The sequence below is a fragment of the Topomyia yanbarensis genome, chromosome 3 (genome assembly GCF_030247195.1).
Source record: "Topomyia yanbarensis strain Yona2022 chromosome 3, ASM3024719v1, whole genome shotgun sequence".
NCBI classification, from domain to species: Eukaryota; Metazoa; Arthropoda; class Insecta; order Diptera; family Culicidae; genus Topomyia; species Topomyia yanbarensis.
In genome coordinates, this window is record NC_080672.1 from 298,602,074 (window position 1) to 298,629,194 (window position 27,121).

At 39.6% G+C, this 27,121-nt stretch overlaps 1 protein-coding gene across 8 annotated transcripts in view; it reads right to left on the reverse strand.

Moving 5' to 3' along the window:
• The window catches only part of LOC131693610 (matrix metalloproteinase-14), a 141,188-nt gene that overhangs the window by 14,166 nt on the left and 99,901 nt on the right, over window positions 1-27,121 (reverse strand). For 6 of the 8 annotated variants that reach the window (XR_009306293.1, XR_009306291.1, XR_009306292.1 and 3 more), the window contains 4 exons: window positions 9,136-9,819; window positions 8,826-9,075; window positions 8,383-8,759; window positions 8,157-8,316 (listed from right to left, as the gene is read on the reverse strand). Coding sequence is in view for 4 of the 8 variants with exons in the window: in XM_058981545.1 (XP_058837528.1) it covers window positions 8,157-8,316; window positions 8,383-8,759; window positions 8,826-9,075; window positions 9,136-9,819 (1,471 nt within the window). In the remaining 4 variants the exon portion in view is untranslated. The remainder of the gene's footprint in view (window positions 1-8,156; window positions 8,317-8,382; window positions 8,760-8,825; window positions 9,076-9,135; window positions 9,820-27,121) is intronic. The other 2 variants (XR_009306294.1, XM_058981546.1) reach the window with 1 other exon arrangement.

Below are 27,121 nucleotides of genomic sequence, written 5' to 3' on the forward strand. Positions count from 1 at the left end.
CAGAGATGAATAAGGCTCTTGCAGTTTCTCTACGACGCTGGAGAGTATCGAGCTGGATGAGTTGACACCGACTCTCATAGCTTGGTAGACGAACAGGATCGCGCCAAGGCAGGCGTCGAAGAGCATACCGTAAAAATTTTCGTTGAACGCCTTCAATTCGATCGCTGCTGTTCATGTAATTCGGGTTCCAGACCGCCGAACAATACTCCAGCGTAGAGCGCACTAAAGAGCAGTATTGGCTTTTGAGACAGTAAATGTCTGTAAAGGATTTAGCCGTACGGAAAATGAAGCCCAGGCTTCGCGATGCTTTACCAACAACATACGAAATGTGATTCCTAAATGTAAGTTTCGAATCTAACAGCACTCCAAGATCCTTAACGCAGCTCACCCGGGAAACAAGAGCTCCAGACAAGTTATATTCAAACTCAATGGGATCTTTTTTTTCTGGAGAACGATATCACAGAACATTTCGCCGGATTCAGAATCATTCGGTTGTTTTCACACCATCTGCTGAAAGTGTCGAATTGCTGCTGCAAATATTGTGCGTCCGTTCGGCTCCTAATTCTGTTGAAAATTTTTAGATCATCTGCATACGACAACCGTGGTCCTTTCAGCTGATAGTTTACATCGTTGAAATAGAGAGTGAATATAAATGGTCCGAGATGACTTCCTTGCGGAATACCAGACGTTGCGGAGAACAGTTTGGAGTATGCATCACCTATGTTCACACTGAGTTAACGGCCAACGAGATAAGATTGAAACCATCGCAGGAGTGATCCACTGAAGCCAAGTTTTTCCAATTTAGCGACTGCGATATCGTGATTGATTTTGTCGAAAGCTGCAGATAAGTCAGTATATATAACATCAGTTTGTTGATTCGCATCGAACCCTTCGGACACAAAAGAGGTTAGAGATAATAGATTCGTCGACGTAGATCGATTCGGCATGAATCCGTGTTGGTCTTTAGAAATATATTCCTAACAGTGAAAAAACACTGACTCCACCACGACTAACTCAAAGAGCTTGGAAATGGCACAGAGCGCAGAAATTCCTCGATAATTGTCAATGTTTCTCTTATCACCTTTTTTGTGGACAGGAAAGATGAAAGCTGCTTTCCACAATTGAGGAAAAATCGCGGTTGTCAGTGACATTTTGAATAGTTGACAGAGTGGTTCCACCAAACCAAATATACACTCTTTCAAAAGCACAGCAGGGACACCATCTAGCCCAGGAGATGACGATGCTTTAAGCTTGGATGCTGCTGATACAATATCCGAGTGCTCCACACGAATCTCACTCACTGACCGTTCGAGTTGGGCCACGCCGCTAGCTGCAACGTCAGTCTGCTGCGAGGACAGAGTCTCACTGACGAACACACTCGCAAATTTAGAGGCGAACAATTTGCATATGGCTTGTGAATCATGCCCAACTTCACTATTCAAAAACATTGTAGAAGGTAAGCCGGTTTCTTTCCGCTGCTCATTGACGTATCTCAAAAACGATTTAGGATCCGACTTAAGCTTACGTTGCATTTTTCGTTGGTAGTTTGAAAAACAAAAACTGTTCAGTTGTTTTAAATCGTTATTAAGCCTTACATAATAAGCTCTCAGTGACAAGGTACGGCGTTTGGTAAACTTTCGTAATGCTGCTCTTTTCGCAGTTTTTAGCTGACGTAGCTCGGCTGTCTGCCAGGGGGATTGATCACTTCGCTGATTACACTTTGGGACATGACGATCGATAAGGTAGCTCATTATATGGCAGAACGTTTCAGCGGCGGAGTTCACATCATCCTTGCTTAGCACAGAATCCCAGTTAATACTTTGTAAAATATTCAAAATGCTGCTATAGTCGGCCCGCTTATAATTGTAACACACGGTGGGCGCGTGGCTCGAAAACTTCATAGGCGGTACGTCTTGGAGTGTAAGATGTAGAGGCGGATGGTGGCGAACATACTTTACTAGCGGGGTGAGGGCGGTGATTGATCTCTGGCATTAACGAAGCATAGATCTAAGATCCGGTCGTTCTCGTTTGTGGTGCTGTTGATCTGCTGAAGTGTAGCCGTGCTATAGCATTCCAGAAGAGTAATGCTGCCAGGATGAAAAACAGATTCGTCTGGGTCGGGTTGTAGAAATCCGTTATGAACTCTTAAACAGAGAGCTTTAGTTGTGTACCCCCTGCTCAAACAATATCTGTTACAATTGGCTTCGTTTCATTGAATAGTACGTCGTCTTGAAATCCGCAAACACATGGTGAGTTTGCCAGTTGTATTCTCGGAAATTGTCGCACAGTAAACATCTGGTCTATCGTTGAACGTCATTCTCGAAACTCGCTTTGGTATTCCAAGAAAAAAGGACTCAGTCAACGGGGGCAGGCATTGGAAATCATTAGGCTTCTTTTGTAGATAAGCTTTATTAGCCCATCCAATCCACCCAAAAGCATTGAGGATTTACAATATTTGACAAATTTCCATGATTTGGAACGAGCAGCATTCTGGTTGGTGGTGGAAAGTAAATCGATAATAGCAATATTTTTGTAGTTACACCGTATTGGGTGTATCTTTCCCACAGCCAGCTCAGTCTTTGCAAGAAAGCGGTCGAAAACATGACCAATGATGGTTTAAATTATCCCGCTTGTGAAAAATGGCATTGACGTTATCACTTTGAACTTCATATTCTTCAAAGTAGGGTCGCGAGGATTCCGCGACGTTTTGTCATGCCCAGGAGCGGATCCAGAAAAAAATTTCGGGAAGGGTCCGATTTTTCATATTGTAATGAACATTGTACAATGCATCTTGCGTCAAAAAATCATTTAATGAAAATCAATTTTGGTGGTCAAATTTGATTTGATTTTAAGTTTAAAACTAATATAAAATTGAAGCTAATTTAAAATTTCTCAACAAGTTAAAAAAAATTCGGAGGGAGTGCGGACCCCCAAGACCCTCCCCTTGGATCCGCCACTGGTCATGCCGTTACAGCACGCAATACAGTCATTAAGGAGGAGTGTCGATGTAGAACGCATACTAAGACGGATTGTAGTTGATACTATGGACTTCCTCGATTTACTCGCTACAGACGATTAGTTGCTGCCAGCGCTCAGCACTTGTCTCGTTCCTGTATGCGATTCTAATGAAAGCCGCCATTTACTTACTTACCTTACCGTTGACTCTTGCTATATGCAGAAGCCGTCTCCACTCCACTCGGTCCATTGCTGCTTGTCGCCAGCCTCGCAGTCTTCGAACGGTCCGCAGGTCGTCCTCTATCTGGTCGATCCACCGTCCCCGTCTTCTTGTAGGGTCGCCCTCAAGAACCATCTTCACCGGGTCGTCGTCCGACATTCTTACGACGTGTCCAGGCTATTTTTGTGGTATGCGCGATGGATGGTTCTTCCAGCAGCTGATGCAACTCATGGTTCATTCGCCTGCGCCACGTTCCGTCTTCCATCTGCACGCCACCATAGCTGGTACGCAACACCTTTCGTTCGAAAACTCCAAGGGTGCGTTGGTCCTTCACGAGCATAGTCCAGGTCTAGTAGCCGTAGAGGACCACCGGTCTAATCAGCGTCTTGTAGATAATCAACTTCGTGCGGCGGCGCATTTTGTTCGACCGGAGCGTCCTCCGGAGTCCAAAGTAGGCACGATTTCCCGCCAAGGTCCGTCTCTGGATTTCTCTGCTGGTATCATTGTCGACGGTTACCAGTGAGTCCAAATACGTGAATTCGTTGACCATCTCAATTTCGTCACCGTCAATCCGAGCTCGGGATGGGAGGTTCACATTGTCGTCTCTAAAAACCTCTTCCTCTCATGTATTTTGTCTTCGAAACGTAGATGGCCAGTCCAATCCTGCTGGCTTCAACTTTCAGTCTAATGTACGTTTCCGACATCGCCTCAAAGTTCCGTGCCATTATGTCAATATCGTCGGCGAAGCCAAGAAGCTGAACGGACTTCCTGAAGATCGTGGTACTCGTGTCTATCCCCGCTCTCCTTATTACACCTTCTAACGCAACGTTGAACAGCAGGCACGATAGACCATCACCTTGCCGTAACCCTCTTCGAGATTCAAAGGAACACGAGAGTGTCCCTGATACTCGAACAACGCACATCACCCGATCCATCGTCGCTTTGACTAATCGTGTTAGCTTATCCGGTAAACCGTACTCGTGCATTATCTGTCATAGCTGATCTCAATCGATTGTGTCATACGCCGATTTAAAATCGATGAACAAATGATATGTGGGCACGTTTTATTCGTGGCCCTTCTGCAGAACCTGCCGAATCGTGAATATTTGGTCCGTGGTGGCGCGGGAACCCATGAATCCCGCTTGGTAGTGCCCCACGAACTCCCTTGTAAATGGTGACAATCAGCGCCAAAGAATTTGAGAGAGGACCTTGCAGGCGGCGCTAAGTAGTGTGATCGGGCGATAGTTGCAGCAATCCAACTTGTCACCCTTTTTGTAGATTGAACAAACGACACCCTCCATCCACTCCTCCGGAAGAATCTCCTCCTCCCAAATTTTGACCATTACCCAGTATAGCGCTTTAGCCAGTGTTTCACCACCGTATTTTAATACGGTTTTTTTTCGCTGGGTAGTTGATCTACACCGGCAGCTTTGTTGTTTTTCAGCCGACCGATCTCCTCCTTGACTTTTTGGAGATCAGGGGTCGGCAGCCTATCGTCTTCTGCGCGTTCTCCAAGATCCGTGCCATACCGCCTTCGTCCTCTTCTGCTTCACCGATGAGGTGCTCGTCATAGTACTACTTCCACCTCTCAATCACCTCACACTCGTTCGTAAGAAGGTTGCCGTCTAAGTCCCTGCACATATAGGGCTAGCGGGACGTAGCCTTTGCACGAACTGTTCAGCTACTCGTAGAACTTCCGTGTGTCGTTTACGCGGTACAGTTGTTCCATCGCTTCGCGATCTCGTTCCTCCTGTTGGCGCTTATTTCTCCGGTGGACCGAGCTTTGCCTGTTCCGTACTTGTTTTTATCACTTCACATTCTGTCTCGTTCCGTGCTGCAGCATCCTCTCCCGTGCTGCATTCTTCTCCTCTATTAACTGCTTACATTCGCCATCGAACCAGTCGTTTCCTCGATTCGGAATCGCTGTACCTAGTGCCGCTATAACAGTACTTCCTATGGCGGAACGGATCTCCCTCCAGCCATCTACAAGAGTAGCTGCGCCCAGCTGTTCTTCCTTGGGTGGTGGCGCTTCCCGCCGCTGTGCGTAGTCTTGGGCAACCCCGGCGTCATGAAGTTGCGCAATGTTGGGCCTTGGCGTCCGACTACGACGAGTGTTGTACACCGTCGAGAGTTTTGAGCGCATGCATACAGCAACTAGGTAATGGTCCGAATACATTTGCGCCCTGCGGTATGTACGAACGTAAGTGATATCAGAGAGCGATCGCGCGTCGATTAGAACGTGATCGATTTGATTTTCGGTGCGTTGGTCGGGTGATCTCTAGCTGGCTTTGTGGATATGTTTGCGGAGGAAGAAAGTACTTCGGAATACCATGCCATGAGAGACTGCGAAGTTCACGCATCGTTGGCCGTTGTCATTTGACACGGTGTGCAAGATGTTCGACCCAATTACCGGTCTAAACGTTACCTCTCGTCCTACCTGAGCGTTCATATCACCGATGACGATTTTCACGTCCCGTTGCGAACAGCCGTCGTACACCTCCTCCAGCTTCGCATAGAACGCTTCCTTCTCATCGTCGGTTCTCCCATCGTATGGGCAGTGTACGTTGATGATGCTGTAGTTGAAGAAACGGCCTTTGATCCTCAACTTACACATCCTTGCGTTGATCGGAGTCCATCCAATCACGCGTTGATGCATCCTACACAGCACTACAAAGCCGGTTCCCAGCTCGTTGGTGGTGCCACAGCTCTGATAGAAAGTAGCCGCCCGATGCCCGCTTTTCCATACCTTTTGTCCTGCTAAGCAAAGTTCCTGCAGTGCTACGACTTCAAAGTTACATGGTTGGAGTTCGTCATAGATTGTTCTGTTGAAAGCTGGAAAGCAGAGTGACCTGCAGTTCCATGTTCCGAGTTTCCAATCGTTGTCCTTATTTCATCGCGTAGGTCTTTGCCGATTGTTCCGATTCGTATTTTCTTCTGCATTGTTCGTAACGGTTAGTTTTCCAGGGCGGCTTGTTGGGCCTTCCCCAACCCCCTGTCTCACCGGAGGACCATCGTGTCAGCTCTGTTTAGAGTCCCGCGCTGACACAAGGACAATACATTAGCCACCTCTAATATGGAGAACAGACGCTCGGATGGAGGATGAAAAACATTTTGTAACACAGGGTCTGCACTTTCGAATTGTATTTCCGATCGTTCATATGTTTTATCGCTCGACGAACATTTGCAGATTTTTATTTTAAGATCTATGTTTAATAATATAACCGTGGATAATGTTGATAACCTTCTTGAAAAGTACGCCGGAGATAAATCCGTAGATTTCCGTACAAAAAATACTTTTCTTTAGATTTTATCCGTAGATGCGCAGAAAATCATAAAATCCGTAGATCTACGGAGATTTGCGTTGATCTGACATCGCTGCTCCTGAGTCGATTTCTTTTCCCACCAGGAGTGCTTGTTCCAAATTTAAAGCAAATCGAAAAAGTCTAGCTAAAACCCACTAGCTGGCAATTTCACCGTTCGGTAGCACTGTGTTTATCAGATTATGACGACAAGTAAAACTAAGAAAGATAATTTTATTGTGTACAACTTTGTCGAAGGCTGCAAGTCAATCCGACTTTGTCCGAAGAAGTTATTAAAATTTTAAAGAAGTGATGCTTGAACCAGTTTTGTATGGGGCTTAACCACGCGTAGTTGTGTATCAGTACTCGATTTCCACGAACTATATATTTTTGTGAAATAATGGTGGGGTTTAGCTTAATAGTATGAATGGAGGAATTAAAGTTAATAATACAAGTCATATTTTGACTAGGAAATTTTAGTTCCATATGTTACCGCATAATGGGCGCGAACACTAATTTTCAACGGTGACAAATAGAAACTAGGTGGCTTAACTACAAAGTTGCAGAGTAGGTATTTTTTAGTAATTGTTCTGAATATGTCCGTATTCAATTTCTCTTCTTTGCACAGCTCATGTTGGCGCCCTCGGATACAGCATATAGGCGGATACAGGTAGATCTAAAATTTTCTAGCCAAAGCATGACTCGTATTTTTAAATTTTCTGCGATTTGCTTCGAGCGCACCGAAACGTTGATAATATTCTTGTCTAAACCCATGTAAATGGTACTAGTGGTTTGTTGAAAAAATGAGGCGAGCTGTGACTGAAAAGAAACCTATTGCATATTTTAAGGTCACGTCACAAATGAAAAGAAGTGTTTATCGTTGACAGTTAGCAAGTGCTGTTTACATGAACTTATTTTTTTTTTGAAATTTCCTTCAAGCGAATCGAATCATTTCCAAAATTTTCTAAGTACATCTAAACAATACTAGTGAAGTGTCTAAAAGTAACTCTATGTCTATTCGACCACTGCACAATGGGCAATCTTGGGACCAGAAATTCCACGAAAAACAATTATTTACGATCTTTCCAGGTTTCTCCGCTACAAAAAATAACATTCTTGAGTAAAGACGTGCAATCGGCTCCATTGAGGGTGTTACACAGTAACAATATAAATTTATTCAACCAAGAACCAACTAAGAGAAAAACTACGCTAGTAATTTTCTGAAAAGATCACGAGGGGACAGAACAGAATTGAAATGAATGGATGCAGTTAATATATAGTGTTTTCCCAGCAGAAACCATCATATATAAGACTAAACACACAATCACATTACAGTCTCAGTCATAAGTACACTCATTGCATTCCAAACCAACACCACAACCACTGGACAAACAAATTCTGATCACACATCTACAACGAAAACAGAACGCAGTGAACGACAATCACCATTAGAACCGTTTCAACAGACCCCTCAGCAACAGAAGAGATTCATTCAAAATTCGCCGTAATTCTGATAATAGCATGATCATGGAAGCTCTACAGCCGAGCATCGATTGCATTGGCCATATACTGTCAGATGCGTGACTATTTCAATTTTAAAGTTTTTCACCGAGATGCAGAAATACTTTCAATAGAAAAGATGGAAGAGATAGACAGGCTTCAGAGAGGTCGGTTTCACTCACCCGCATCCAAAATCAAATCATCGGCGACATTGTCGTGCTCGACATCTTCTTTCTTAACTGCTTTAATATTACCTAGCGTGTTGAACGTCGAGGGGGAGTTCTTACAGCCGTACCACCAATGCGCTACCGGACGCGGGAATGGTGGGTCTGATTCATCGATCTAAAATGTAACGAAAACTCTTAGCTACTGTCTTTCAGCTAAAACGAAAACAAAAACAAATCTTACGGCGAACGTCCTATCGTTAAACCGATAGTACTTATCGTCCTTGAAGAAGTACGTGTAACCATTGGTGTACTGTAGGGCTGCGTCGATATTGTTCGGCAGTCCCTCCCAGTTGGAGATCGGTTTCGGGTAGGTCGATTTGACCGGGGGTCTCTTCAGCGGATCGAACCGCCAGAATTTACTGCCCTTGTAGAAATAGATCTTGCCGTTACCGCCCCATACCATAGCAGCATCCAGATGGTCCGGAATACCGGTGAATCCTTCGCTGATCTCTTTCGGATAGTCTCCATCGACCTGCCGGCCCGAGTACCGCCAGTATTTGGTCCCCTGGAAGAAGTACGTTTTTCCGTTTTTGTATGTAAACGCTGCGTCGATGTTTCCTGAAAAAATATTTGAATATTATTTCAATTTTTCTCTTAGCACAACACACAGCTATCCCAACAGACCTGGTAGTCCTGGCCACCCTTCGGAAATTCTCCGCGGATAACCTTCAGCAACTGCATTTTCGGTTAGCTTATAGTACATGTCTCCCTTGAAGGCATAGGTATTGCCGTCAGCACCGTTGAACATAGCATCGATCTTGGGCGAGGAGCATAGCTCCGAATCAGGATCTTTCTGCACCGGTCGTTGTGTCGGTCGAGGTGGATTGAATCCGCCGCTATTGCTAGTTTTTCGTCCGTAGAGAGCTTGGATTCCCTAAAATCAACAATACTATTGCCACGGATGATGATTACATTTGCAACGGTTTCAACTCACCTGAACATCATCGGAATCTAACCGGAATACTGGATCATACCCACGGTAGAACGGTGCCATCAGTGCCGATCGTACATCGGAGTGACTCAACCCTAGTGAATGACCAAATTCGTGCGCGGCTACCTGAAACAAGTTTGTCCCCCGGCTTTTTCCGATTGTCCAGAACTCCGCATCATCAAAGTGAGCATCTCCTCCGTATACTGGGAAGTACGCATGGGCTAAGGTACCACCTGGTCCGTCGAAAGGATCACCATCACCGTGTTCATTCAATTCGAACCTAATATCTATGTGCACTGGAGCACTTTTCTTTGGTGTGAATGTTAGATCGGTGTACTCGCTCCACACCGAGAATGCTTTTGCAATTTCCTTGTCTACCTCGGTTCGGTCCAGTTTCGAGGGGTACTTGGATATCCGGTAGGTAAGCGCTTTCACCTTCCATCGGCTGCCCTGCAGGGCATATCGTTTCGATCGGGAATCCGATCCGAAACCCACCTTGTCCCGTACTCCACACCGTGGCAGTGACATTAGCTCCATCGTTTCATTGTCCAGCTCACCGGTCGTGTTCAACCCGGCAAAACTCTGGAACTCCATGATAGCTTTCTCCCATGTGTCCTTATCTAACAGGTTCCCACTGGTGGGATTCCGGAACTTTGCGCTGAGGTATCCGAATTGTGACAGGTACAGCTGTTGACATAAAAATAAAAATAGCATTAGATACATCGTCAAATGAGAATATTCACTATTACCGAAAAACCATTCGAACAAGTGACCGACGACAGCAGAAGAACACAAATTAAAGCAATTAACTCCATAGCGCGAGCACCTACTTCTCGCTACAACTTTCCCATCCGAAATGAGTCCCATAGAATTAGTTCTAGAGGCGACATTTCGCAATCCCAGCACTCACCGGAGCTTAATTGAAATTCACATAAAATACCCAAACGAACGATCAGATGGCAAGGATATTACGCGCTTCGTCCACCGGCTCCGATTCATTGACGGACTGTATCAGCACACATTAGGAGGGCCGTAGCACATTATCGATTCTGCGCGTGCAGGCCCATTTCACGACCAACGGCGACGGCGGAACCTCGGCAGATCAAGATCGACGTTGGCTGATAGTGGCAACCTACTTATATACACTACACTTCCAGTCAACCGGTCTCAGCCTGATAGTGCGAAGCAGAACAATGACAAGGGGTGACAAATTGCTCGCAGAATTTCTATAAAATCCCGCTAATAAAATCGGCGGCTTTTCTTGACCGAAAGGACGGTTGTATTTTAGCGACAATGTTAAATGGGGACAAAGACATTGGAATTGAGAGCGAATTGAAGGTGGTGTTGTGGGGTTAAACTGTTGGCACCAGTGGTATGTTCTTGCATCGAATGGGTGCTAAGTGACAAGTCAAATAAATTCCAGGATAAGCTTTATTAAATTTCCCAACACCTTAAAAGGAGTTAGTTTTCATTTTATGTCGGTTCCATATATGGCATATTCAAAGCAAAATGAGTGAAATGGTAGAAATGAGTTGCACTGTGTAGAAAATGTGTCCACGTCATATTCACTATTCATACCAGTCGTGGAATATGTCTCTTTTGTCAGTTCACATGATTGCCCTCCAGAGAAACATGTCTCTTCTTACCAAGAGAGATTTTGAAAGATTTGAGCGATTCAGTCTCCCTCTTTCTAAACTAAAGTGACCTAATGTCTTGGATTAATCGGGACAGTCCCGGATCTAAAGGACTGGTCACGCATGGCTGGACGTACCGGAAACTACTAGTATGAGTTAGAGATGGTCGGGTTTCAATTTTTTCGAACTCAAACCCGACCCGAACGCGAGAGCATGAAAATTAAAAAAACAGAACCCGACCCGAGCCCGAAATTATAAAATTTGAAAAACCCGAACCCGACCCGAGCCCGAACATTTCAAAAATTAAAAACCCGAACCCGACCCGTACCCGAGAATGAAAATTTTGTAAAACCCGAATCCGACCCGACCCGAGAATTTTAAAATTTGAGAACCCGAACCCGACCCGAACCCGAAAATTTAAAATTTGAGAAGCCCGATCCGAATCCAACTTGCTAATACGGAGAATCAATCAAAGATCTCGAAGATTTTTAATTCTAGGCACCCGAGCTGGACTCTAGGCTCATATAAGAATAGTAGAATCACTCGAATCTGAAGTAGCACCATACGCTTTGAGTTATATCTGCATATGGCAAAACAAATCACTGCCGAGTAGAATCCGCATTTATATTTACTATTATTGAACGTCGAATTTGTAATGTTCTGAGAAGCTTATAAATCGTCGATATCTTAACAGTCACAGTTTCCAACAACCTTGCCCGTCGTACTTAACCAAAATTTCTATTTTTTATCAGAAACCATTCCTGCAAGGCAGTTTCGTATTATTTATTACATGTACTAAATTAAGCTATGACAATTGGCAATTCGTATTCGACAGTTTACATGACGTCACCCACGTTACTGGTTGGTACGGTCAAACCTGTATCGAAGGGTATCAATCAAGATTTTCTGACGTGTTCTTGATGTTCCATCATTAGCGTTAGGACGTTCTATGATGGGGTATCAAAGTTATTTTATGCTTCAGATTATACGGTAAGCGCGCCACTAGACATGCTTCGACATCTCCAAAGGAACGACTCCAAACTTTTAAAAATCCGTTAATGGCTTCAACAGAACATACCAAATTTTTGCGATCAATTCCTTAAGTTCGTGGAAATTCATGTATTTTCATGAAGGAATCCGGATCATGCAACAGCTCAGCCCGGGAACAATCTGACAGAAAGTGCTTGTTTCATATATGTACCACTGATTTGATAGTGGTGCTATTATACCATCACCATATGAGTGTCGTGAACATCGAAACCTGGCGGAAGTGAAGCTAGGTTTAGGTCTGATGGAACAAAGACAGTCTCTAGAAAATTTGACCTAAACTATCTGCTTTTAAAAAATAATGCGCCCTTTTTAAATTTGAGCCGCCATAATGACACTAAAGTACCACCAAATTTGTGAGTTCAAATCCTTATTTTTCCGTTACAGTTTATTTTAATTGCAAGCAATCTTTATCATAAACTAATTTGATTATTAAACTTCCGTTAAAGCAGGTACAACCTATTTGTTTCGTTTGACCAACTTAACAGTGCTCGCTTAAAGTTTGTTTAGGGTACAAATGGTCGGTGTTAAGTCAGACCGGACTAAGTGACAAAATATTGATTTCGAGAAAAACGGGTTTAAAGTCTGAATCGCAGCATCCTCTACGTTATAATTGGAAATTATTTTTTGCAATAATTTTTGTTTATGGTTACGTACTTCAAATTTGGCAAAAGTCGAATGTAGCTGAAGAAATTCTTTATCCGGTGCTATCGTTATCTCATTTTTTGATGTTTTGCGACTTAGTCCGGTCTGACTTAACACCGACCAAATGTACCCCACAAAACCGTTTTCGTTAGTGTTTTGTCATGTGTACATAATTCAAAAAACTTTTTTTTCTTTTTTTTAAAAGCAAAATATCGATACTTGTGTAAAATTGTATAAGTTCTAACTCTGCAGAATAACAGTATCTGTTATTTGATATAACAAAGCACTATATCAAAGAAATTAGAAATTGCGCTTGGATCAGTATCGTAATTTTTGCTTTTGTGGATGAAAGAGGCACACATTCGTGAATATGATTTGTATATATAGTATGCAAGACGCATCATTCGATTCGTTATCTTCTGCAGTTCAGGCTCTGGAACATACTTAGGGTAAGGTGGGGTAATTTCTTTTATTCACATCTTGGGAATATTTTGAAAAACAACCTTTTTTACGAACGTGTCCACTGGAAAACAGATAGAGAAAGAATGACGGGAACAGTGAGAACGAAGAAACGGTGAAAACTCACCATTATTGAAAAGAGCAGATCGTCACCTCTCCCTCTCACCGATCGGGCCAAATCTCTCTCGTTATCTATTTTTAGGTCTAGTGGACCAGGGTTACCAAAAATAGAGAATAATCTGTATTTATACAGATTTTTCAGCCAGTTTCAGATGTGTGTATGTGCAGATATACAGATTTTTGAGAAGTGATGTTACAAAACCTATTTTAGAAATATTTTTTTAGTTTCAGTAATAGTTCCTCTGTGTCTCTCTCAGCTTAGCCCTCTTTATTTGGCTGTGCACGCCGATGAAATCGACTTAAAAATGACTTTTACTGTGAGCCGTGTTTACAAACATTGCTTCACAGTTAAATAGCAGTATTGGTAAACACGGCTCACAGTAAAAGTCATTATTTATGTCGACTTCGTCTGCGTGCACAGCCTTAATTAAAAATAAATCAATATATTTTCACTTTTTCGAGTGGTCGCTCATTCTGAAAGGTAAAGATTTGTAATGCACTCAGGTTAGCACCCAGCAAAGGCCTGGCTGAAGTCTATTTCCAGAAACGTTAATTGTAATGCTCTGTGACTTTGTGAATTCTCAATTTTTTGTCCGAAAATTAGACAGCTACATTGGTCGACTTAGGCTGTGAACCATTTGGTGAAATTTTTAACTTTTAGTTAAAATATGACACTTCAAAAGTTATTTGCAAAATAACTCTACTATGGAACATGGTTAAAATTGACAGAGCGATAGTTAAATTTGACAGCTCGATGGTTAAATTTTTTCCCATGATGCAGAATGAAAAGGTGGAAACATTTTCTGTACCTAATTGAGGTTGTCAATATTTTTCAATACAAAATTAAGGGATAAAGATGGAAGGGATAAAGATGGAAACGATAACGTGTTGTGTAAAGATTTATTTGGGTTATTTCATGATGTGAATGTTTACTTTTCGAGGCTATGACTGTCATACTTAATGTAATAAGAAAAAAAAACTCATTTTAAAATATCGACAAATGTTCACACCTCTACCAACTTGTGGTCATCGCAGCTGTCAATTCTAAATAACTATCCATATGTCAGCTTTTGAAATGGTTCGCTCTCTCAACGACTCAACTGCTTCGATACAGATATCGACACAGATTTGTCAAAGAGTAAATACAGATGAAAAGATTTTTTAGGACAAAATACAGATTTAATTTTGGCAACCCTGTAGTGAACTGCGCTCAAGGCTTGAGATATTTATTATCACTGTTTGCCCCATTTCCTAACTCAGTCGCCACCAGACAGTTGGCAGTGAAGGAGCTATGGAGGGGCATGTTGATGTCTGCCCTCAAAGCCTATCGGCAGAAGCTAACGACAAATCCAGCCGTTGATGGATTTATATATTCCTTGTTTGGGCGTGAGTCTAAAAATAGATAACGAGGGAGATTTGGCCCGATCGGTGAGAGGGAGAGGTGACGATCTACTTATAGGAGACATTGGGGGTCGATGGGTCAATTAGGAGGTATTGGAGGCTGCAGCGGTGATCACAAAAACTGTTGGGAACAGTTCCTCGATGGCGGAGTGGTTAACGCACCCAACTAGAGACTGGGAGATCGCAGGTTCGATTCCTGCTTGAGGACATATCTGTTCTCAGTGTTTCCAATAAAGGTGAGTTTTCACCGTTTCTTCATTCTCACTGTTCCGGTCATTCTTTCTCTGTCTGTTTTTCAGTGGACACGTTCATAAATAATCCCTAAGAAAGGTAAAAACAAAGACTCACGTCCAAACAAGGAATATATAACCTTTTTAGGAAAATGTTCATTGATACTGTTTTAAAAAATGGTGGGGTAAACCCGACCGCTTATGTTTTTGGTTGATTTAGTACAGATATTACCTAAATTTTATGGTTTTTCAATGATAAATCAATGAATTTTATGTTATTGAATTGTAACATGAAGAAAATGGAATTCAATGTACATCTTGGAATGTCCAAATCACGAGCAGTAGCACATAAAGAAGAAAAAAGGGAATTTTGACGTATTTTAAAGACTTGTTCTATACAAAATGAAATATTATATAATTCAATAGTCAAAACACGAATATTTTTAACCAGTTTACTTTACGAATGATTTTAGAATAACACTATCCAATTTAATTATAAAAATTAGACATATTAAAGCGATTTCAGCTCTGGGGTACGAATGTACCCCACAAAACCATTTACGAAGAGAAAAAGTCGCCACGGCCTAAGTATCGGTTTTAAAGTATCTGTCGAAATTTATATTCCATTATAGAAAGTTGAACCGATATTTTCCGATAAATTCCCGTTGACTTGGTTTATTACTAATTATCATGAAAAATAAGAGATTTTAGATGTGAAACACGTATTGTTGAATGCTCTCTCATGAATGTTCGTTTAAAAAATTAAATAATTCAGTCAGTTTGCGAATCTGAAGAGACGAAATTTTATGCAAGAATGATACAATATTTGAGCACCAGAAAATACGACGAATTCTAGCAATCCAGAGGTGCTAACATTTGGTACGGTTATATGTGTCATCCATTCGTATCAGGAAGTATAATTCACTACTACAAAAAGACTGCGTTTTGTGTATAGACGCAAACAGTGTCATGACATGGTTGGGTTGTTTTGTTCAAAACCCGAACCCGACCCGACCCCAATAATTTGTAATTAGAAAAACCCGAACCCGACCCGAGCCCGAAAGTTCAATATTTTAAAAACCCAGACCCGACCCGAACCCGAGAATTTCAAATTTGAGAACCCGGAACCCGACCCGAACCCGAGAAGCTTAAATTTACAGAACCCGAACCCGACCCGAAACCCGTCGGGTTCGGGTCGGGTCCGGGTTTCGGGTCCGAAAACCCGAACCCGACCATCTCTACTATGAGTCAGCTCATGAATCTTTACGAAAAGCTTCTCAGTCCAAAAAAAGATATTAAATATCTGAAAAACATACATGTTCAATAGGTTTTTTGAGCATTCAACCCGAATACATTTGGTCACTTCCCGATCGTAAGATTCTAACAAAAATCTATCATCACTATATCTTGTGTTGATACTTATTATAATTTTCTGTAATTCTAACTACTAACGAGACCAAAATTTTAACACAGTTTGCCATTCTGTTATAATTTTGTTATTTGATTCTGTTCAGGTTTAGTCTAACTCTTACCAGCAAAATATAATTTTTCTTCAAATATCAAGCCGTGTGAGTATTATAAATTCAATCACGGAACCTCATATCATTTGATATGTTACTGCCCAACAGTAATACAATTAAATTTCCGGGTTTTTGGTTCTCCATACAGCTGAATCTTTGTACATGGAGCCAAAACCCAAAGATATGCTATTGTTCCTAACCCAGTGCGGTAAAGAGCTATAGGCTTTGTTAGTAGGGTTCATTATTTTTCTTTTTGGAGTCAAAAATCCAACCTGTTTATTGTTTTGTGTTGTCATTGTATTGTGTTATCATTTTCCATTTCCTTAACTTTTTTCTTTCACCTCCCTTCCCCTTCCCATCAGGAATGTGATGAGACGACATGGCAAAGCACAGATCTCCGAATAACATGAGGAACGCACAGTGGCACGATGGGTAACAAAACCCCAAAATTCAATGTCATGTAGTTTATTTGGAAATATTTATTTTGCTTTTCTTTCAGTTTGAATAAAAGTTCGTTAAAATTTTACGATAATCGAATGAAAACTGAATTTCTAACATATCGTTTAAGCAAGTGATGCCGGGGATTTCTGTTCAATTCAATTCATTTGAAGTGTTAGTACCGTAGAACTTCAAATGATGATTTCTCAAGTTCTACATGGCCGATTGGAGCCTTTCTTTAGGAAAGAAGAATGAATATGCCAAACTATAAAAGTGAGGGTTTTGTGCAGAAATGATGTACCTTTGTTCTGTATCAAGAAAAAGTGATTGAGAAGTTCAATGTCATATCAGTAATTTATCTTTATACGTCTTCCAATTTTTGAGATGGGCTCCCATGGGTCTCTTATCATGAATCTGAATCAAAATTTAGTGTAGTTTCAAGATAATACAAGCCTCATCTTGCGAATTTTTGCGCCGTAGTTTTAATATCTATGTTTTTGAAAATACCCATATGGAGACGCCCTGTAGCTCATAAATCTCCTTACAAATTGATTGAATAAACAACATATTACAGAAAAATTAGTGATTTTTATTGTTTTGTAAACCATTTCTGCTATCCGATGTGATTGGCAACTATGATTAACGTATATATTAACCACTTAACGACTAGCGCCTTCGAATGGGTTTACATAAAAGTAATCGAAAAAGCCAAAATTGGACTTTCAAAACTGGTAGCAGAAATGGCTTAAGCGATCCAAAATTAGTGAAAACCCCAATTTTCAGCAACATAGACCAATTTTTAAGATTTTGTCACAGCTTTGTATGAACAGGTGCCACTGTGTAACGTGCCAATTGAGCCAATATATTTTGATTCCTGAAAACACTGCACCTGAAAATTATATTCATTACAACAATCTTTTATCAGAAATCTGTGACCAAGTTTCCGACCTGTATGTTTCAAATCCCGGCTGTAATTTAAGTACTGTCGCTTTAAACTTTTCGTAGCTTTCTCTACCACAGTTGAATGTCGTTAGAATCAAGAAAAAAGAAACATGTAACATCGCCCGCCACTGATACTTTTCTTGCTTGTTAAAACTGATGCAAGCTGTTCAAAGGTAGATTTTATGCAAAGTGTCAAAATTACTCGAACCAATTAAGGGGTGTATGTTGAACACGAAAAAATGGGCATATTTTGAGAATTTTACTTGTCGCAATAATGAGATGAATCGAAATTCTGTGAAACGGGATTTATAATTCGAAATGAAAAATATTTTCTCGAGTATTTTCTCCCAAAATAACGACTATGCAGCATTAGGTATATTAAGTCTTTGGAGAAGTTTTCGTAGTTTGTGAGCTTCTTCTTTTTGATAAAACAACAGTTAGGGTGGTTCTAATTTTACCAAGATCAAACAATTAACTTTTTTATCAATCTAGCTAGAGCCAAACGACCTTCAGCGAAGTTGTAGAACGACACATTTTGGAAAAGTTTCCTGAAAGCATGTAGGTTTCATCTTCCACACTTTCCATTTTACAACAAATTTAAAATCGATGTTTTAAGGCCAATAATTTGTTTCATGGCACCACATATCTAGCTATTGTCGCTGAAAAGTTATCAGAACTTTATTACCAAATATGTGGATCTTTGGAATAACAATATCATTCATTGTCACTAAAGTCATGATTAGATTTATAATTGAGCAAAAAATGGCGAACACGATATTTTTTTAAATTTCATAAAATTGATCTCAAAATATCAATTTTTGATATTATAAGAACTAATATTAAAACTGAAAAAGTTACATTAAAAATTTGGCTTTTCATGAATTTACTTAATCATGTGCAGTTAGATTCAATTAATCATGAGCGACACTCCCGACTGTCGGGAGTTCGGAGCTGAAGTTGCCTTTTTTACAAACCGATCATTTCCAAATTAATTCAACAAACGATAAATCTATCATGAATTCTCGGCAGCCTGCTGCCCAAAGCAATAAACACACGATAACACTTCTGAGAGTTGCATAGATTGTATCACTTATCAAGGTGAATCCAGATTTGTGTGACTCTGTACCCCATCCTACTAACAAAAAGTCCTTCCCGTGGCAAACGTGGACATGCAGAGGTATACACGGTCTCCAAAGCAACGTTTGCTGCACTAACATTCCTTTCCTTCCCCGATGGACGTGGCCGGTGCCGTTATTGACATTGCAAAGTATAGAACTCTCGAATGGATAGCTGCTCCCAGGTCCCATTCGTTGATTCTTTGTGCAATTTCACTTGTTCTGGTCAATCACGGAGTAGCAACTACGAATTGTATGGACCGGGATTTGTTCAAGCTAAAGGCCTTGGTTGCAGCCTGACTATCGGAGCAGAAGTTTATGACTTTGCCGGACAAGCTCTGGTTGTGTCCCGCACATAATCGCGAAGATTTCTGCTTGGAATACAATACAGTACCTACCTAGTGAATGAGACTGTTCCAATCTCATTTCAAGACAGTACACGCCAGCACCAGCACGTCTCTGCATCAAAGACCCGTCAGTGTATTAGGCCACTTGCATTTGTTATTGTCTCTCCATATAGTCAGACAAGCACTCCTCTCGAGAGTTTTCACATTGAATGCCATGTTTAGAAAAAAAACTACACCTGACTGTAATATCGCTGGGAGCCAGAATTTTTTCACCCCATGTAACCACTTGTGATCACAGTCGCGTATGTTAGGTAACAACTAGTGAAAAACTTAAAAGTTTGTATTTATTTCGAAATATTTCATCCCATTGAATCGAACTGAGCCATTATTTCCAAAAGTAACACTCCATACAAAACCTATCTGGAATCAAATTCATTATCAATCATTTGACATTAACATGAATAATTCGGCCTTTCATTATCACTACCATTTCTTCATTACCACCCAAAATGTCCACATTCCAAGCGCATAATTGATCCCCAATAACTACACATATGGTAACAATTTCGTAACGTTTACTTTCCAACCCGCACCAATGTTTACAAATAATCGAAAATGACCCTTTCATGTACTTACAGGGAAGAGCTGGTCGTTTTGATCACACTCGGCGATAACGAAGCAAAGCTACGATAACCAGCTGATAGCGCGAGTCACGCCCGATTGATTTGAGCTGTCGTCTCACGCCGGGGGTCTTTCCAATCACACCCAACAAGTCGCCAAAGGTGATGATACCTAACTCAAACACGCATACGCCCGCTCGCTGGTGCATTATTAGTGGTGCTATAGTTTTCGTCACCTCCAATGATAACGGTCCTGAAATAATCGCTTCGGAGCTTACCTTTCAAGGTTAGGTTCAACACCGATAGTGCAAAGATATCACTTTAGTAACTAGAGTGAGTGGCTCGTGGAAATTCCCATCACTACGTACTTCCCGTGCGGATGTCGTCCGCTATGTGCTAAACTGTTTATATGAAAAAGCGACTTTTTAAACGATTATTACGATACCCGCACTAAATGTCTAACTAACAAATGAAGAGATTTGCAATGTTCTTATATTATTGACATCAAGCTACAAATTACCAACTGAGCAACAATCAATAATAAGCAAGGCGTCATCCCATTCAGAAGAAGAAAACAAGTTCCCGATAATCTAGCAACGTGAACTTGCCTAAGATTTATCGCCAAACAATGCGATGCGACGTCGCGTTTTCGTGTCAGCTAGCGAAACAACGCCTTGCACCGAGTAGCTGTAAGAAATCCAAGGCAATAACCCGAGGAATCTATTTGTGTTACTATACATTTACGGAAAGGAGGAGTTCCTGTATCCTGGAGCAAAAATAGCCCCACAAATCAAATGCCTTGCAACTCGTGCATCTGTGTAATGTAGGTAGGTTGTATAGATTTACTATTATTATGACGGATTTACCAGAGGAGCTCAAAGCAAGAAAGGTGGGAAGGGATACATTTGCATAACACGACCCGATTGGATGTTGCATGTCGAAACATTGACAGCAATAAATTTTATTCAAAATTGAAATCGCACAATTTAATGGTGCTTTTCGAATTGTGAATGTCCTAGCGGAAAACATTCTTGGCACAAATGTTCTCAGTGAAAGTAGCCTAAAAATACTGTAAAGACAGTGGCGTAGCCAGAAATTTGGTTAAAAATCGTTGGTTTTTCGAAAATGCTAAAGTTTATTGTAAGTTTGATAAATTTTTGAAAGTTTACAAACAAATAGTCCAATAGATGCCATTCCAAGTCTACAAACGAGAAGAATCAATATGGAACAGCTTTGAAATCTTCATAGATTATTTTCTTGTATAGCAGTCAATGAAGCTAAAAAAACTGCACTTTTAAAGTGAAATAAATGTTCGTATACTTTTTCAACGTCCAAGATAACATAATTTCGAAACCATCCACCTCAAAGTTTCAACAACTTCGTAGAAGTTTTCCAAAACTAGCGTTTACTATGGTAAGTTTATGGATAAATTCTGCTAGTAGTGATTACGGAGAATTAACTCTTCAAAACTAGTAAGAGACTTGGTGTCTTCAGCAAAGTTGTTGCTAATGGCATTTTGAACAACTTTGTTGAAAATATAAAGGCTACATGAATGCAACACATCGTATATATAGATCGATATAAACCGATATTTTGGACATTTTCTTAAAGCCACTTTTCAACAATATAACTTTTTTATGTAAGAGAGTTAATATGAATGGATTCTCAATTTTATTGTGTATAAACAGATTCAATAAGGGGCCATGCATAAATGACGTAGCATTTTGGGGGGTAGGGAGGGTATACCAAATTTGTGACGAAGTGTGACGAGGGGGAGGGTAGGGTCAGAAGTTGTGCGACGTAGCATTAAGTTTTAACCCATTGTTTAGAGAAAACAATTTAATGATCCTCCATTTTCAAGTGAAATAAATTTAAATTCAAACAAGTTACTTTTGATACGGTTTTTCATGAGATAAATTTTACGATTCGCGGAATTACAAGTTCGCAAAAATACGAAAAGATTTTGTATGCGGATTTAACTTGCTACATTAGTTAGCTAATGTTGCTAACTAGTAGACTTAGTTTGGAAGCTGCATTAAATTTTCACTTCGGATTCAACCAAATAAAATTTAGTAATTTGGATGAACGTATGCTTCTTAGAATCATTGGCAGCTGCAGGATTGTGAACTGAGAGAACTTCTCTTCATGCTACCCTTGACATATAAAATTCAAAACAAAGCTATCAACACTATATTTCTCATGAAATGGGCTTATTTTACACGCGATTTGCTGTTATAATGAAAATGCTGATAAAAGTTGTCAAACATTTTGAGAGGACATGTATTTAAAATAATTGAAAAACATTTGTAATTAGGGTAGGTAAATGCTACGTTATTAATGAGGGGGAGGTTAGAATTTTGTGACCAAATGCTACGAGGGGGGAGGGAGGGGTCAAAAATCGCCGAAAAAAGCTACGTCATTTGTATACGGCCCCTAAATTCAGCAATAGCAGAATAACTTGTTTCAAAGGTTTTCTTTCCCTTATAGTCTAATATATTCCGATACTTTGAATATACGGAGTAATCAGGTCTTCAACAAAGTTGTTTAAAATAGCATTTTCGAAAATTTTGTTGACGACCTCAAGTCTCGAACTAAATTTGTTGGAAGAGTAAATTCTCCATAATTACTTCTGGGAGGAATAACAGCAAAAATTATTTTTTTCAAAATATGTGCTTTTTTGCGTTGGAAAATTCTTCAAAGATACTAAATAACCAAAGTTTAAAATTTCGAATGGGTGTAATCGTGACCATTCGCCATTCAATTCAGTGCTCAAATATATACCAATTATTGAAAATAACTTGAAATATTTTGATTTTTTGCCTTTCTCATATAGAAATGTTATGCAATCGCTCTAAAAATCGTCAACCTAATCCCGGCCTTTTTTGGCTTGTATTGGCTTAGGTAGGAATATGAAGTAAGGGGTTGCTACTTTAAAATTATAACTAGTTTAAAATTTCTTAACGGATCTTCCTCCTTGATCCACCGCTGGTTTCAAGCGATGCTTCAGTGTCGACACATAGTATCTCAAAATCGTGTCTGTCGATCCATTGTATGTACTATGTGCAAATCGTACTGAATATGTAATATACATTTCCACCATTGTATTAAAAATAATGAGCCATGAAATCGTAGTTTAGACAAATGAGAAATGCACAATTGCACCACTAGGTGGATTAAAATAAGTTTTTTTTATAAATTCCTATCCTGATTAGAGATTATTGATATAATTGATAATACAACAAAAATCAAATGTCCATAAAAAGCGTTTCTGGCCCGCTGAATACATACGGAAAAAGACATTTCCATATCAACATTTGAATAGGGCTAATCAGATTTGTAAACAAACTTTTGTTTTGCTGATTTCTCTTAATTTGCTATAATATCAACACAGAAAACATTTGAAATTGATTCTACCGAGGGTAAAGATGTCGATTCATGTGTATTTTTCATGAAATTCAGCTCGGCTGTGGAATAATGAGCGAAATAAGTTTGTTTACAAAAATCTCATTAGCCCTTTTGAACAATTGATATTGACTTATCATATTTTTCCATCTACTTCCAGAAATGTTATTTTCGTCAAAAATCATTTTAAGTTTTTGTCATAACTCTGCGTGTTCTCGGTGAGCAAGTTTATGTTTTATAGACAATCAACCTATCGAAACTTAGCTTCGCATTCGAAATTTGTTCCTAATCCATATTTCGGACCATCCCTTCAAAAAAGTGCTCAATATTTAATATTAATATCATTTGACAACTATGGGATCTCGGCTAAGAAATCAGTTACAAAGATCTCATTCCCATAATTTTCCAAAAGATCTCATGATGCTTAAACAATAGGTTCTCCATGTAGTGATCAGACAATCTACTTCCAAAATTATTCGGTATAACATTTAATTAAATTGGTCAGCTAAAATATATTTTTTTCAATCCACCTAATTTTGGTTTAGCAGGGGCTGCGTGTTTAACTACCAAACCCTCCCTCGCTAGGCCACTGTGCAAGGACAATTGTTTCCAATTCTATATGGGTTAATGTGCCTATTTTCGACCCATTTGACGTGTCTGCCATCATTGTTCACCATTGTCGAATGTTCCTTACTTAATCTATTTGTACTGTCTTCTATGACATATCACTAGTGAGTGATTTTTTTTGTTGAGATACACACTCTTCGCAGTTGGGCATTGGGATTAGTATCAAGCTTATATAGTTGGGGTTTGCAGTTCTTATAAAGACTGCAATGTTCCACTACCGAGCACGACATTTCATTGGACCAAACAAACAATTTCTTTTTGTTTGTTTAGTGTTTAGTTGTCCAACTGGGGGCCAAACCCAGAGGGCATTAAATGTGTGTGTGGAATACACATGGTCTTGTCTGAGTGGAATGATGACTATTGAATTGTGTGTGGGGGTTGAACATTTACAATTCGTGAGAAGGATCGAAAACTAGCTACCAATTTGCGTATCGTATCAGCATGAAGAACAAAGCTGTTATTGTCGTATTCATTGGTTTGATTTTAGTTCATTAAATCATGTACATTATACTCATTTTTCTCATCTTTGCATTAAGTGTTAGATGTCCGTCATACAAAGTAAGGCTTTTAGTACAGTTAATGCATATTTTGGACCGCTCAAAATTAATTCCATATTCCCGTCGCGAAAGCAATCGATATTTTTTGACTTGTAACTTCAGTTTGATTTCCATTTTTTTTCGAATTTTTATAATGCTTTTGCTTTTGCCTCTTTTGTCTTCTGTGAAAATAATAATTATAGTTGTGCTCTTGCTATTTACCATTACGACATTCCCAAAACGCTAGGTTCGTAAAAGCTAACGAGTCTCCTGAAGGTCGGGCGCATAGATACTTCTAAAAGCTTGACTCGCGCACGAATTTCAGCCCAATTTCGAATCCCTGTTTGTATGAACAATATCCCTTCTCCCGTGACACTGCTGGAGTGTGCAGTAGTATGTGTAGACGGCCTCTAGAAAAAAAATGTCGAACTAACATTCCATCCGTTATCTATTGCGATCTATGTTCGGGCCTGACCGGCGCCAATATTTATCTATAAACAACTTGGGATTACTAGGAGTTTTACATTGACGATAGGGGCGGATCCAGAAACCATTTTCGGGAAGGGTCTGAATTTATTGAAGATTCATTCTGAATTCAATGGAAGTTAAAAATTTCGTTTCAAAATGAAGAATTTAAGAGGGGCGTCGAGTGTAGAGGGCAAAAATAATCGACTTCTTTTTGATCCGCTTAATTGTTAGTATTGAGCCTCTATAATAGTATCCCGCCATCTCGATGGCTAGGGTTCGTCGCGGTTGCGGTAATTACCGCAACCGCGCGGTATTTACCGCACCCGCACTGCGAAATCTGCGATGCGGTGAGACACTTTTTCCCGCAGATGCGGTGCGGGAAAGAACTTTTACCGCGCGGTTTTACCGCAACCGCACCGCAAAAAAAATTGATAAAGTAATAATTTTGATTATTCTTAATTGATAAACAGACTGCTATAACGAAAGAAAATCTAGCTGTGTCCGAAATATTTTGACGCTATCATTTTTACGACATATTTTGGACCAGTTATTTTATACTTCTAAGTAAAACTTCACAAGCTAACCATTTCAAATACATAAAATTCAAGAACCCAATAAAGACAAAATTATTAGATCATTTAAAACAATAAATTTAAATCCTATTTAAAAGTGCATCACTTCTACCGATTTCTGTTGGAAATCGTGGAATTATGAATCGTTTTCGATATCAATTTTTCAACTGTGAATTTTGACTAATTTAATGGAATTAGAGATGAACTAATTATGCTAGGACTTAAACACAACCCTCTTCATCAAACCAAACGAATTTGGAGTAATTGGCAGTAAAGGATACAAATGTAAAAAAGCGTCCAAAATAAGGAGGGATCCAAATTAGGATGATTATTCTATCATTCATTCATCAACATCGTATTTCTATCTTCTTTGATTGCTGTGTAAATTCAATGTGAATTTTCTGCAGTCAATTTTATTGAACTCTTTCTCAAAAAGTATGCTACATAACTTTTTTTGCGTACTTCCATTCAAATTTACCATAATTTTCTACCAAATTAAGTCCTAATATTTTTCAGTTAAGTTTTGTAGCTTTTATGAAGCTTTTTTGCCAAATACCACATAGTTTGACTCCGGTTCACTTCAATTGAAGTTTTTGCCATTGGCTCTTTGGGAAAATATTATAGGAAAATACATTAAATACTAGAACTTTCGAACTAGCCTTTAGAAAATTACACTTTATACATTTTTAAAGCGAGCAAACTTAGTTTTTGAATGAGAATACATCTGTTTCTTGAAGAATGCGGAAGTAAGAGTTTTGGGATATTTTGTCCGTAAAACCCCCTATTTTTAAAAACCATACATTTTTTGCAGTTTTTCTAATGTTCAATAATTCTGTACCGGTTGAGACCGGACTCCTGCTTAGATGTAATGTATAGAGCATTTTTTTTCGTCAAATATGGCGTCATTCTTATTGATGAAATACAATATGTTTTTATTTCACTGTATTGGAATATATGCGTTACTATACAGAAGTACTGGTATTTCGACTTTAATTTTTTTTGTAGATTCCTTTGAGAATGAAATTTTCGCTTTTACTACGTAAATGCGAAAATCATCCGTTTCATTTTCATATGTCAAAAACATTGAAAATATGAAAATTTAAAGAAAAAAATATGCAACTTAATTTCTTATTACATTTTTATTCCACATTTTTTCAATTAACTGAAGGGTTGCTAAAATAAAAGTTTTCCTATTACTGCAGTAGAACGTTCTTGGATGTATAATGTTTGCCTTAAAATGTACGGAATTTTATTAATAGAAAATACAAAAGTTGATTTTTTTCATAAATATTTCATTCTGAGGAGAATAACATTTTATTATATATGGTTTGTACAATTTTTCAACACTATTTTTAAAAATATAAAAATTTTACCGCATTTACCGCATTACCGCGCGGTGCGGTGCGGTAAATAAATTGCGGTAAGCGGTGCGGTTTTATAATTTTTTTGCGGTTGCGGTGCGGACAATCCATTTACCGCCCACATCCGCACCGCGACGAACCCTATCGATGGCCGCGCTGAACTTCTTTTGTTTTAAACAGCCATTCCTCGTGCGTATTTGTTAAAACACACGCAGATTTAAATCTATCGACAACAATATTCGAAAAACTGACGGCTATAAAAATATAGTGTAAACAATACACTCAAAACTACTTCTACCCAAATGTTCAAGAGAAAATACCCAATAGATCATTTTCTACAATGTTTTTTCCGTGATGCAATTAGATGTAAGACACTCTTTAAAAGCGTTTTTCTCGAAACCGCGTTTTCAAATTGACTTAATCAGTTATGAGGATATCCAATATGTGTAGCCTGTCGATGAACCACAGAAAACTGAATAAAAAAATTTTCTCCCTATTATTTTGA